Raw genomic sequence first — 14692 nt, forward strand, 5'->3', positions numbered from 1 at the left:
ATTTACGGCAGTTTGGGGCTTGTACACATTTTTTAACTTGCTTAACTCTATGACCTATTTCATTAGCCTTCCTGAGGCATCGGGTTTCTAAAGAACTTGTCTGAGTGGAAAATTGGTTACTACTTGTATGGTATAGGCCTGGAAATAGGGTCTTAACTACCTAAAGGCAGTTGCTAAAGGAAGAGCGAGATTCTCCATGTCGATATACAAACGCATTTTCACTGATAGGATGGCCTTGCTCACATAGCAAATAGGCAGTTAGGTACCGCCTTCTTCCCTTACGAGTATTGTGCTCATGGCTTCTATAGATACAACTAGGTACAACAACAAATGATTCTCCTTCTTTAGGTTTGGAGAGGTGGGGGTGTTGGGACCGATTGACCAATAATGCAGGAATTGAGATTTAATGAATTCCACTTGTTGTAATTGAAGTATTGAACAAGATCACAAATAATCCAAGAACAAGATTAAAGTAAGTAAAAGAAGAATTGACAGAAGGAACGATTTTTTATTAATTTACCATGAAAGGAGAGTACAATACAGCAAAAGGCTTCAATAAAACTGACAGAGGAGTCTTGTATTTATATTATAAAATTTAGCCCTAAAAGAGTCCCAAAAAATGTAAGAGATCTAATGCAATTTAGACTCCTATTTGAGTCACACTTCTAACAATCTTCACCTTGACTCAAATTCCGGTACAACGAACGAAGCTCCAAAATTTCTCCACCTTGAGAAATGATCCGTCTGCATTAGATTAACCTTGGTTAAGCTCCTCAACACAGTAACCAAACTCTCCACTAAAACATGTTCCTCCGCCCGGCGTCCACACGCGACACCCGAACCCAAACCCGGGTTCCCAAAATTCCTCATGGAATTAACAATCACTGGACAGGGTCGAAGCACACCCTGTAGCAGAAACCACACCAAATGCACAATCAGAAGGTTCCTTGCCAATATTGTCGCCTTCAATGATTTCTAAAGCATTACAGACATCTCCAAAACTGTACCTACGCTCCATGAGTCCATTGGCATTACAAGAACACAGTGTACCCGCTAAAATTGGTGGCAAAGCGGAATCACCAACACTTCCTTGAGCAAAGTTCTTAATTGACCTAGAGCCAAACCCAAGAGGCACTATATCAAATTGAATGTCCACCATGGTACTGAACTTGTCCAAATGTCTCTGAACTGGTTCTGCGCTCCCCTGCAAGATGTACAACTGGGATTTCCTCCGTCCCTCCAATACAACCCGGACACCCCTTCGAACCTTCAAGACTCCACCTCCACCAGAAGATTTGTATCCTTTTTCATCCAAGGTACTCAGTGATATGAGATTCTTTGTCAAGTCTGAACATGGTGAACCTGATCAAGTGTCCTCACTGTTCCATCCTGTAGCCTCAATTTGACTCAACCGATTCCTACAACCCGGCAAGATTGGCTGTTTTCCATGACAACTTCGCCTTACTTCACCGTCTCATATGTTTGAAACAAAGCCCTATTGGGACACATATGATACGAACAAGCAGAATTCAAAATCCACTACTCAGGTTCCCCGTCAGATATAGCCCACATCACATCTCCATCATCACAAAAATTTTCAGAAATATTAGTCTCGATCGAATTACCTGATTGCCCCGCATGATTTGCATGTAAATCACCTTTACCCTACAATTTGTCACAATCTTTCTTGATGTGTCCTTTCCTCTTGCAGTAATAACAATACACATTGCTGTACTTCACCTTCAATCTATCCCTTCGTCGATCACCATGAGTAATAAGAGCATCCCCACTCCTGGATGTAGGATCTCCAACCAACAGCTCCATCTTCTCTTTTGAGAATAGGGCGTAGTATACCTCCTCAACGGATAACGTGTCATGACTATACAGAATAGTATCACGAAATGACGAAAAAGAATTGGGTAGCGAACACAACAGGACCAAGGCTAGATCATTTTCATCATATTTTACTTCCAACATCTCCAAATCTGCAACGATCTCCTTGAACACAGCAAGGTGGTCCTGCAGTGACCCTCCTTCCGCCATGCGATGAGAATGCAACCCTCTGCTTTAGAGTCAGTTTGCTCGTCAAACTCTTTATCATGCACAACTGCTCCAACTTGAGCCACAAAGCAACCGCTGTCTTCTCCTTCAAAACATCTTGCTGCAAATTGTTGGATAAATGAAGTTGGATTTGAGCTAAAGCCTTTTGATCCTTTCGTTTTTTCTCCTCCTTAGACAAGCTTGCTGACATCCTATCAAACCCAGCAAAGTATCATCAAGATCCATCTTCTTCAACACGGCTCTCACCTTTACTTGCCACAACAAATTTTTACTAAACTTTTTCATGTGCGCGCATTTTGATCCTTTTCAATAATTTCTCATTATGTTTGCTTCTCTTCAACTCTTATTGACTCTTGGCATTCTTGAATCGCCATCTCGCAATCCACACAACTTTTGAATAACATTTTAGTCCCCATAGTTTTGATTTCGCCATTTTCTCTATTTTTCGCTTGTTTTCTCCAATTCTTCATCAAATCATAAACTTTACCTATTAGACACAATATAACACGAATTAGACTATATTTCATCAAAAGAACTATAAAATTTATATTGCTACCAATTGCATGAACCCCCACCAAAGCGGGACAAAGAACAAAGCAAAAAGGGAACGGTCAGAGTGTTTGCCTTAACCCAACAGGAGGCAATTGACAATTAAGACATAATGGCAGGTACCCTATCAATATCTACATTGCTTGCTTATGTTCTTATATTCGCAGGGCTGCTCATTCCTTACTTATACTATTACTAAATCTCTTACTGTTTGCGAAGAAGCCGTTGATGTTTTAGAAGTTACTACCCCATTAGACAATACGCTTAATACCAATCGATGACTAGGATTGCCAAGATGAATGGACAAGAATTTGTAGCTAACTTATGACCTTTAGAGATGAAGTATTCCTTTAATGCCATCTTAGGAATAGATTGATTGGGAAATATTTATGTGACAACACGAAGCTTCGAGAAGAAGGTAAATTTTTAGAAGTTTAGAGAAGATGAGATCAGGGTCCTAGGATTTTTCACCTAGATAAGATAATTTCGCTGACGAAATTAATTTAAGGATGGGAGACTGTAACGCCCCAAAAAATTTTATAGGATAAAACTATTGTTCTGTCTACATTTTATATTTTGGAAAATTAGGGGTTGAAGTGATACATGTATTAATTTCTATTTTATTTGGGTTAAATATTTAGATATTGATAGAGCAATGATTAGTATATCAATATTGTACTTGTTTGATAGCTCGTATTTTACAATTTATTTTAGGCTCGAGAAAAAATCGACTAAAAGAAATCAACACCAACATATTATAGTTTGAGAAAGTTATTAAACACTAGAATTTCAATTGAATTCAAAATTTGGATGTATAGGGAGATGCTATCCCGTTTAGAAAATGTTATATTATTTATTTTGAGTTGAATGGTAGGTTGACCTATAGGTTAGGTAGATAAGGTAAACTTTTTTCATTTCCTTTGACTTTGGGTTTTACAGGGATGTCAACCACTTGTAGATTAAATAAGGATAAGACACAGAAGTTTCTTTCTTTAATTGTAGGAATGATATTATATATTATATTACTGACCTTTCTCGGCATCATGCGCGGCACATCACGATTTTTATGCCACCAAGGGTGTCAATTGTCTTTGACTAGAATTAAATAAGTTACCTTTTTATTTTATTGAGTGAGAGGCATGTGCGAGTGATTGTAAAACCAATTATACAGAAAATAGTGTGATAGAAGGATTATATAGGGTAACATGAGAATGATTGGTGTATTCCTTAAATAAGTGCTCAAATTTGGAATAAAAGAAGGATGATATATTTTTGTACCAGTGGGTACACGATTATACACAAGGCAACAGAGAAAAAAAAATTGCGAACTTGATCAATCAAGGTTGTATACTTTGTGCAAGTTGATCTATCCTTACAATATTATAATTTTTTTTACGTAATTTATTTCATGAAATGCTGTTGACTTGTGGGTCTTCTCTTTTGAGTTTTCTCAATTGTTTGCACAAAAATGTGTTAGACCATTCGATTTATCTCCGATTGCTCTTGATGGCATGGAATGTTATAAATTTATATTTAAAAAGTTATTATATTATTTTGGACGCGCGTTTCCTACTGAGTTTAAATTACTCATTCCTTCAAATTTTAACATTTCAAGTTAAATCGGTAAAACGTGGATGATGGTTAAGTGGTGTGCAGGTTGCCAAGTAAAATTTTCAAGAAAACATTCAACAAAATTTGTTAGGATATTTTGTGTTTCTCCTTAGTTTCATTAAATGTTCTTAATTTCGTGACGCTACATTTATTTAATTCAATACATTAATGTTCAATAAATTAAGAGTTTAAAATTTTCAATTATATATTTCTGCTTCAAATATGTTTATGAAATGATATCGGTAACACTCCAAAATTTAAGTCAATAAAGTTGGGGCGTTTACATTTTCAGCTCATGGTATTTGAGTCATCTCGAACTTTTCAAAGGAGGGAAGCAAGCCCATAACCTTTTTGAGGTATGCAACCATGCTCTTATTTTTTTGCTGTGAAGTTGCTATTAACTTGACTCATAATCAATTGTGAGTCGCTGTTAACCACCGGTTTCCTTACTTGCATCTCTTTTGATAACCGGAGGCTTGCTAATAATGCCTCATATTCAGCTACATTATTGGAGGCCTTGAAATCGAACCTCATAGCACAATTGAGCTTGTGTTCCTTCAGGCTCACTAGCACAACCCCAACTCCTAAGCTTGTCTCTCTTGAAGAGCCATCTACAAATAGATTCCAGGCTGGGTATCAAGTTTCATTGTCATTTTGATGCCCGGGGCCTCATTAAACTCTAGTACAAAATTTGCGATTAATTGGCCCTATATGGCAGTTTGGGGCTTATACACAATGTTGAACTCGCTTAACTCTATGGCCTATTTCATTAGCCTTCCTGAGGCATCAGGTTTCTGAAGGACTTACCTAAGTGGAAAATTGGTTACTGGTGTGGGCCTGGAAATAGGGCCTTAACTACCTGAAGGCAGTTGCTAAAAAAAAGAGCGAGCTTCTCCATGTCCATACACAACGCGTTTTCGCTCATAGAATGGCGTTGCTCACGTAGTTAATAGGCAGTTGGATACCACCTTCTTCCCTTACGAGTACTAAGCCCGCGACCTTTACAGATACAACTAGGCATAACAACAATGATTCTCCTTCTTTGGGTTTGGAGAGTTGGGGCCTATGATAAATGCTTCGTCAATTGAATTGCAGACAGTGGGTATGGGGTTGATTGATGTAATGAGATGGGGATGGGTTGTGGTGGTTTGTGAGATTGTATTAAATCTACCTGATTTTTTTTTAAAAAAAATTCATTATGATCTAATTTTTGAACTTGAAAATTTAAATGTAATATGAATTAATTTAGTGGTTGATTTAATTGAAAAACCAAAAAATAAATTCGAAATGGAATTAAAATTTAGTTTGTAAATATATCAATAAAGGGGACCTAGATCTTAATGTGGGGGGACAAGAACAATTTGAATATGAAGACAAAATACACATATATATTATGTATATATTTAAAAAAAATCGAAATAATAGGAAGATGCAAATGTGTGGTTGTCTGGCAAAAACATTTCTTGTAGATGGAGTTTTTTGACATGGTTCATTAAAGGAGATATCCATAATAATTAATATTATAACATTTTTAACTAATCTTCATAAACTAAAACTACACTAGACATATATAGAAAATTCAAGAATGCTACACAAACACCGAACTGTAAGGCTCGGTGTTCGGCCCCTCACATGGGGACGGGGCCCACGCATTAATTGGGCGTGGCCCCTCCCCTCATGTGAGGAGAGTGCATTATTCTAGAAAATTAGCAAGGCGTTGACTCAACTTGCTCTATAAATGGAAAGAGGAGAATGGTTATTATTTCTTGTAGAATGAGATCTGAAGAGAGAGAGAGAGAGATGAGTGCAGATCAATTCTATGCCATGAATGGAGGAGATGGATATCAAAGCTATGCAAAGAATTCATCTTTTCAAGTATGTCGATCTTTCTTTCTTTCATCCCATATTTTCGATATAATTAAAATAATTAATGCCAATGTGGTTTTTATACAGAAAGGAGCAATTGAGGTTGCGAAAGAAATCATCGAAGAAGAAATTAGAAATAAACTTGACACAGAAAAGCTCTCTTCATCTTCCACAAATATCATTTGCATTGCGGATTTCGGGTGCTCTACAGGACCTAATACATTCCATGCAATGCAAATTATAGTTGAAACAATAAAGAAAAAAATTGAAAAACAATTATCAGTTTCTCATCAGATGCCTGAGTTTCAGGTTTTCTTTAATGACCGGATCTCCAATGATTTCAATACACTTTTTGCTTCTCTTCCACAAGACAGACAATACCATGCAGCCGGAGTTCCCGGTTCATTTCACGATTGCCAGTTCCCTAAGGCGTCACTTCACTTTGCTTATTCGTCTTTTACACTCCACTGGCTTTCTGAGGTGCCTCAAGAGGTGGCGGATCCCTTATCTCCTGCATGGAATAAAGGGAAAATTTTGTATTATGGCGATAAAAATGAAGTTTTCAATGCTTATGCAGCTCAGTTTGCAAAGGATTTGGACTCATTCTTGAAAGCAAGGGCACAAGAATTGGTTTTCGGAGGGCTAATGGCACTACTTGTTTGCTCTGAGTCGAATCATACTAAGAACATCTCTACTATCACTTTTCCGTCATTCGAACTTTTGGGTTCTTGCCTTATGGACTTGGCTAAGGAGGTAAACATTGAGAATTGATTTATTTAAGAATTGCCTTAATTTGATCCTAGCTAAAAATTAATTTCTTTGCGGTCATGGAAATCATTCTCTTCATAAAACCTTCTTTCGTCCTAAATTATTCACTAAACTTTGTTTCAGGGACTGTTTGATACGGCTAAAGTAGACTCATTCAACATGCCTCTGTATTTCCCAACTCCTAATGAATTGAAAGCCTTGATTGAAAAACATAAAGATTTCAGTATAGAAAGAATGGAGATACTTAGCAATCCACCAAAGCGTTTCACTACTCCGGACTCCAAATCATTTGCCATGTTCCTAAGAGCATGGATTGAGGGACTTCTACGGACTCACTTTGGAAACGCAGTCATGGATAAATTGTTCAGGAGATATGAACAAAAAGTTGAAGAGTCTAAACTTCTATCAAATCCTAATGAGAATTCTATGATGACATTTGTCCACCTCAAGTGCAAACGGATTACTTGATTCCTCGATCTAATAGTTCCTACGGAATATAGATGATGGGATCGGTCTTTTAACTTTGTTTCTTTTTCTTTCTAATGCATTCGTGTCAGTCTTCTTCACTACACCTTCTTCAGTCCTGCTATCCTACTATCGTAAATAAAAAGTATTAGCTATAAAATATGCTGTTCTTTGTTGAAAGATGTAATAAATGTTAGTCTAAATGTTTTCAATCATATCTTGAAGGTGTTAAGGTGGAATCTCGCATATACAAAAATATGGACTAACCATCGAGACTTAAGCTAATTTTTTTAACAAGATTGGCCTTAAATTTTAGAACCTAATCTGCATATGATATTAAAATTTATAATGCTCAAATGAACAATTCGATAAGTTCAGAAGCAGCAATTCGATAAGTTTAGAAGCTAAATTGAATCATCAAATTCTAATATTAATGCCCCCAAATGAGCCACTTACATTCTAAAGTGCTCGACATTCCAGGGATGGGGTTGTTCCTTTCCATCCAGGCTCTCAATTTTATAGGTCCCAAAGCCTCAGCTCTTCAGATAAACAGTATGGACCTCCCAGTTAGGACCCAGCATCCATCGCTACATTGGGTTCTTTGGAGAAAAGGAAAGCTCTTCTTGACATGAGATCTCCTCTTCGATATGGCCTCTTTCTGACTTTGGATTGTAATATCTAGCCATTTTTTATTGGTAGGCAGGCGCGGAGCCAGCACCCAGCGAGGGGGCACGGCCGCGCGTGCTGGCTCCGCCGGAGACTTCAGTCAGTTCAGTGGCCGCCGGGATGGCAATTGCAGATGGCGCAAGTCAGCCAGGAGGAGAAGGAGGAAGAACTCAGTTTCAACCGGAGAAGACTTAAGGAACATGTAATGGATTGTGGTTAGGTAATGTTCGTCCATCAATTGTTATAGAGCCAAAGTCGATTACTCCTGACACTGCCACCACTTTTCGTCAACACAAATCATTAGCGCCTCACCACGCACTGCGAGTCATCGGATTCGCTGTCAGCAGCCTCACAACGCCGTCGAAGTGTCATGACTGTCACTGATCGTCTTCTGCGTTAGCTCTTAACGCCGTGCAATGGCGACAATACAATGTTTTTGTCGAGGTCTGCAAGTCTTGGCTGCTGCAGGCGACGATTCTGCGCTTGGAAGAGATGAGACAGAGAGAGAAAGAGAAATTTTTTAGGTATTTTGAAATGAATGGTGCGACCACTTTATTAATTTTTTCTTTGGGCTAATCTAACTGAAATTGGGCCTATTTAAAAAAAAATTCGCCCAAATATGGAAATTGAATCCATTAAAACGGATAGTCCATGGATCTTTGGATATATTGGTTTTAATTGACATTTCTCCCAACTCCTAAACCTGAAATTAGTCCCAAAATCGCAAACCCTTGGTCGGTTGGTCCCTTCCATTTCCATAGTTCCATTATATAGAAACCGGTTACCCACTACCCAGTTACAATGGAGGTGTTTGATTCAAATTGTGACTATTTGATCCAACCAAGAAGACACTCGAAGATAACTGATTGATGCCAAGAGAAAGAAGGAAGAATAAATTTTTTAATGTGTTTGCAAATGAGAATTCGCCCAGAATTTATAGACACTGAGGCAACTGTTTGAATAGGTGTATCCCTTGAAAGTGACTGTTAAAAATGAACAGATGCACCTATTCAAAAACTTTTGAAAATAAAATTCTCTTTCGGGGACGTTGCCCCCGAGCCCCCACGGGGGCGCTGCCCCCTCGACCCCCGCGACCTGACCGGACAGGTCGAACCCCGTTGCTCAGCGGCAAACACTAATCCGGATGGCAAATCATTTACAAAACAAAAAAATTAAACACATGCAAAATGATGAAAAATATCTAACAGTTGAGCACTTGGAATCTTGGATGATTTGAGTTGAGTGACTCTATTGGAGATTTGGAGACTCGAAGTGCTGACTGGCTTGAGTGTTGTACATGTTATTAGTAATTAGTGAGAGTGAATCAATGTTTAATTCATATAGTCGTAGCAAAGGAAATTAGGATTTATGAATTATTACTAAGAATTGTGATTTTTTAATCAAATTTTAATATGATGTTGATTATCGACAGTCAACAATCAATAGTCAAAGTCAAAGTCAACCGCCCTAGCTGAATGTGGAACCTAGATCCGCCCCTGTTGGTAAGAGGCAAGCCTTATTTGGGAATCATCTCTCCTTTCTTCAAAGAAATCTAATTCACACCTCCTTATTTTATCATTTGATATCTCATTAAAGTGCATGCAAAGAGATGAAGGTAGTCCTACCTCAACTAGGCTCATAGCTTTAGCTCCATATGCCATAGGGAATGGGGTCTCTGCGTTGCTGTACGGCTTATGGTATGAATCACTCACAGTATGTGGGAAAGCTAGTCTATCCACACCCCTTTCAATGCCTCAAGCTTATTTTTGAAGGTATGCTTGATGTCTTGTTGTCTGCCTTCACTTGGCCATTTGCATAAGGGTGATCGAGAGAAGAGAAGTGCTTCTTGATTCCTAGCTCTTCACACAAATCCCTAACCATTTTGTTGTCGAACTGTCTCCTATTTTCATTTACTAGCAAGTGGAAAATTCTAAACTAGCAGATGATATTATTCCAAATGAACTTGGATGTATTGGCCTCAGTGATATTTGTCAGCGACTCAGTCTCGACCCATTTGGTGAAGTAATCAATGGTGTCAATTGCGTGGCTACCATCCCCCATTTAGAGAAGGGCCATAGACTAGATATAAGAGTTAGTTCATGCGAGGGCAGCCTTTGAATGGTAGAGACTAATGGGCATCCTTTTTTAGAGTCGACCAGCAATACCCTTACCTTAGTACTTTCCGTACTCATGATGGACCTCCAGTGTGGTTTCCACAAACTCCTTCATGAATTTAATAGAGAACATAATATTGGCCTCCTACCCTCCAATGCATCTAATGAGAAGTGATGATAAGCCTCTCTTATAGAGTAATTTGATCTGGAGCACAAAGTGAGCAGCTTTTCACCTGCGTTTGTTGGTCTAGTCTTTGTCCTCTAGTATTATATGATCCTTTAGACAGGCAATGATAGGTTGCATCCACGATGGAGTCCCTTCATTCCGCATTACTTCTTTCGCTTTGGAGATAGAGATCTAGCGAAATGCTCAATCTATGCTACCTTGAGTAGGTCCAAATCCTTGCTACTGGCCAATTTCAATAAAAAGTATTGGCATGATTGTTTTCAGCTCGTGGTATTTGAGTCAACTCAAACTTTTCAAGGAAGGAAGGAAGCCCCGTAAACTTTTTGAGGTATCCAGCCATGCTCTTATCTCTCACAATGAAGTTGCCTTTAACTTGACAAATCACTAAATGTGAGTCACTATTAACCACCAGTTTCCTTACTTGCATCTCTTATGATAACCCGAGGCTTGCTAATAACGCCTTGTATTCAGCTACATCATTGGAGGGCTTGAAATCGAACCTCATAGCACAATTGAACTTGTGTCCCTCCAGGCTCACTAGTAACACCCCAGCTCCTGAGCCTGTCTCTCTTGAAGAGCCATCTACAAATAGGTTCCAGCCTAGGGGTGTCATATGCTTCCGTTGCCATTTCGATGTTCTCGATCTCAGTAAACTCTACCATAAAATCTGCGAGTGACTGATAGTTTGTGGTAATTTAGGGGATTGTACACAATGTCGAACTCGTTTAAGCCTATGGCCCATTTCATTAGTCTTCCTTAGGAATCGGGTTTCTGAAAATTTTACTTGAGTGGAAAATTGGTTACTACTTTTATGGTGTGTACCTAGAAATAGAGCCTTAAACTACCTGGAGACGGTTGCTATGGAAAGAACGAGCTTCTCCATTTCGGTATAACGCGTTGTCGTTGCTAGGATGGCCCTACTCACGTAGTAAATGGGTAGTTGGATACCGCCTTCTTCCCTTATGAGTACTAAGCTCACGGCCTCTGCAAATATAGCTATTTACAACAACAATGATTCTCCTTATTCGGGTTTGGATAGGAGGGGCCCTATTACAAATGCTTCATCAATTGAATTACAGATAGTGGGTATGGAGTAGATTGATTTCATGGGATGGGGTGTGTTGTGGTGGTTGGTGAGGCTATATTAAATATACCTGATTTTTTATTTTAAAAAAATTGTTACGATCTAATTTTTGAACTTGAAAATTTAAATGTAGGAAATTAGGTAATTTTCTCTTATTAATGCACATTATTTCAATCAAGTTAATATAAATTAATTTAGTGGTTGATTTAATTGAGAAACCAAAAAATAAATTCGAAATGGAATTAAAATCCAAAAAATGGGACCAAGATCTTAATGTGAGGGGGGCGGGGGGTCAAAAAAATTGAAAAGGACTAAATTCACATATATATTATGTATACATTTAAAAAAAAATTGAAATAATAGGAAGATGCAAATGTGTGGTGGTCTGGCAAAAACATTTTGACGTGGTTCATCAATAGAGATTTCCATAATAATTAAGGGTTATGCTACAAATATATTATGGTGTTTATAACAGTGCCACCTTTCTCACATAGAGGGAGACACATTTCAAATAAAATATAGTTTATTCAAAGTGGGCCATCTCCATCTGAGGGGGTGGATACCATTATGGATACCACATTATGCACAAGTAACATATTCCAATAATTAATAATATAACATTATTAACTAGTCTTTATATTCTAAAACTACGTACACCAGACATATATAGAAAGTGAGCAAGGCGTTGACTCAACTTGTTCTATAAATGGAAACAGGAGAATGGTTAATATTTCTTGTAAGTTGAGATCCGGGGAGGGGGAGAGAGAGAGAGATGGATGCAGGTCAATTCTATGCCATGAAAGGAGAAGATGGATATTAAAGCTATGCAAAGAACTCATCTTTTCAAGTATGTCGATCTTTCTTTCCTTGATTCCATAGTTTTCGATATAATTAAAATAATTAATTCTATACCTGGTTTTTATACAGAAAGGAGCAATTGAGGTTGCAAAAGAAATCATCGAAGAAGAAATTAGCAATAAACTTGACACAGAAAAGCTCTCTTCATCTTCCACAAATATTATTCGCATTGCGGATTTCGGGTGCTCTACGGGACCTTATACATTCCATGCAATGCAAATCATAGTTGAAACAATAAAGAAAAAAATTGAAAAACAATTATCAGTTTCTCATCAGATGCCTGAGTTTCAGGTTTTCTTTAATGACCGAACCTCCAATGATTTCAATACACTTTTTGCTTCACTTCCACAAAAGAAACAGTACTATGCAGCTGGAGTTCCCGGTTCATTTCACGATTGCCAGTTCCCTAAGGCGTCACTTCACTTTGCTTATTCATCTTTTACACTCCATTGGCTTTCTGAGGTGCCTAAAGAAGTGGTTGATCCCTTATCTCCTGCATGGAATAAAGGGAAAATTTTGTATCATGGCGATAAAAATGAAGTGTTCAATGCTTATGCAGCTCAGTTTGCAAAGGATTTGGACTCATTCTTGAAAGCAAGGGCACATGAATTGGTTTTCGGAGGGCTAATGACACTTCTTGTTTGCTCTAAGCCGAATCATACTAAGAACATCTCTAATATCCATTTTCAATCACTCGAACTTTTGGGTTCTTGCCTCATGGACTTGGCTAAGGAGGTAAACATCGAAAATTGATTTATTAAAGAATTGCCTTAATTTGATCCTTGCTCAAAATTAATTTCTTTACGGTCATGGAAATCATTCTCTTCATAAAACCTTCTTTCGTCCTAAATTATTCACTAAATTTTGTTTCAGGGACTATTTGACACGGCTAAAGTAGACTCGTTCAACATGCCTATGTATTTCCCAACTCATAATGAATTGATAGCCTTGATTGAAAAAAAAAATCAAGATTTCAGTATAGAAAGAATGGAAATGCTTAACTATCCACCAAAGCGTTTCACTACTCAAGACTCCAAATCATTTGCCATGTTCGTAAGAGCATTGATCGAGGGATTTCTACAGGCTCATTTTGGAAGTTCAATCATGGATGATTTGTGCGGGGGATATGAACAAAAAGTCGAATTGTCTAAACTTCTATCAAATCCTGATGAGAATTCTACGATGACATTTGTACTCCTCAAGTGCAAATGGATGACTTGATCACTCGATCTAATAGTTCCTACGGAATATAGATGATGGGATTGGTCTTTTAACTTTGTTTCTTTTTCTTTCAATGCATTCGTGTGAATCTTCTTCACTACAGCTTCTTCAGTCTCGCAGTCCTACTATCATCATATGCTGTTCTTTGTTGAAAGATGTAATAAATGTAGGTATAAATGTTTTCAATAAAATTTTGAAGGTTTTACGGTGGAATCTCACATATACAAAAATATGGACTAACCATCGACACTTAAGCTAGTTTTTTGAACAAGGTTGGCCTTAGAGTTTTGAACCTAATCTGTGTATGATATTAAAATTTATAATGATCAAACTAACAATTCGACTAGTTTAGAAGCTGAATTTAATCATCAAATTCTAATATTAATGCACCCAAACGAGCCATTTCCATCTACTCAACGTCATAATAGAATCTCCTCTAAGACCATCTCCCATACACCAAAATTTGCATTATTTTGCACCAAACTAAAAATCATCTCTGACTCATTACACTAAAAGTTGCACCAAATGAACAGTATTTACTCATTTTCTTCATTTTTTTATTCTTAACAATTTATATAGCTGAAAAATCATTTATTTATTTAATTTACTGCTACATGAATAATTATGTTTCGTTTACGAAAATATTAAATTCATTAAAAAAAATTTAAAATATAGTACAATTAATAAAAATACCAAAACTAAAAAAAAATACTAAATTATGTTATTAAAAAATAACGTGGTACATTTCGAATCCCAATATTATGATATGACAAAGTCAACCTAATGTCGTAATTTAATTATCAAAATTCGTATATTCATCCCACAAATGTTGCATTTTAAACTTTTGAGTTCTTTTATTTTAATTCATTCCTCGATTATTATTGATTGCAGGATTAAAGTTTATTACAATTAATAATAAATAGATGAATTAAAATTTAACTATAATATGTAAAATGACACAAATACTCTTGATATCAGTTGGTGCAAAATGAAAAAAGGGGGCAAAAAAGACTTCTATCAAATTTAGTGTAAAATGGTGCAAGTGAATAGTGTTGCAGCAAAATTATGCGAAATTTGGTGTTGGGTTGGAATGAAATTGCACCAACTATTTGGTGAAAAATGAAACAAATATATTGCTTTGGTATCATGGTTAGGTGGGCCACGCTTTTGATCCTCGATTAAACAAAGAAGCATTTGCAAGCGAAAATAATATTTTGATCTTCCTTAGAGTATAAATATGTT

At 37.2% G+C, this 14692-nt stretch overlaps 2 protein-coding genes across 2 annotated transcripts; both read left to right on the forward strand.

The window, feature by feature from the left end:
• The first annotated feature begins 5286 nt into the window (after nucleotides 1-5286).
• Nucleotides 5287-7323, forward strand: LOC111408503 (probable S-adenosylmethionine-dependent methyltransferase At5g37990). The gene is made up of 4 exons (XM_023038251.1): nucleotides 5287-5379; nucleotides 5968-6096; nucleotides 6175-6840; nucleotides 6979-7323. Exons 1-4 carry the CDS (start codon nucleotides 5287-5289, stop codon nucleotides 7321-7323), a joined length of 1233 nt encoding a protein of 410 aa, XP_022894019.1.
• A 3896-nt stretch (nucleotides 7324-11219) lies between these two features.
• On the forward strand, nucleotides 11220-13450 carry LOC111408504 (probable S-adenosylmethionine-dependent methyltransferase At5g37970). Its single transcript, XM_023038252.1, has 4 exons — nucleotides 11220-11373; nucleotides 12088-12107; nucleotides 12299-12964; nucleotides 13103-13450. The coding sequence occupies exons 1-4, from the start codon at nucleotides 11220-11222 to the stop codon at nucleotides 13448-13450; spliced, it is 1188 nt and encodes a 395-aa protein (XP_022894020.1).
• Nucleotides 13451-14692: the final 1242 nt, after the last annotated feature.

The sequence above is a fragment of the Olea europaea genome, chromosome 13 (genome assembly GCF_002742605.1).
Source record: "Olea europaea var. sylvestris chromosome 13, O_europaea_v1, whole genome shotgun sequence".
NCBI classification, from domain to species: Eukaryota; Viridiplantae; Streptophyta; class Magnoliopsida; order Lamiales; family Oleaceae; genus Olea; species Olea europaea.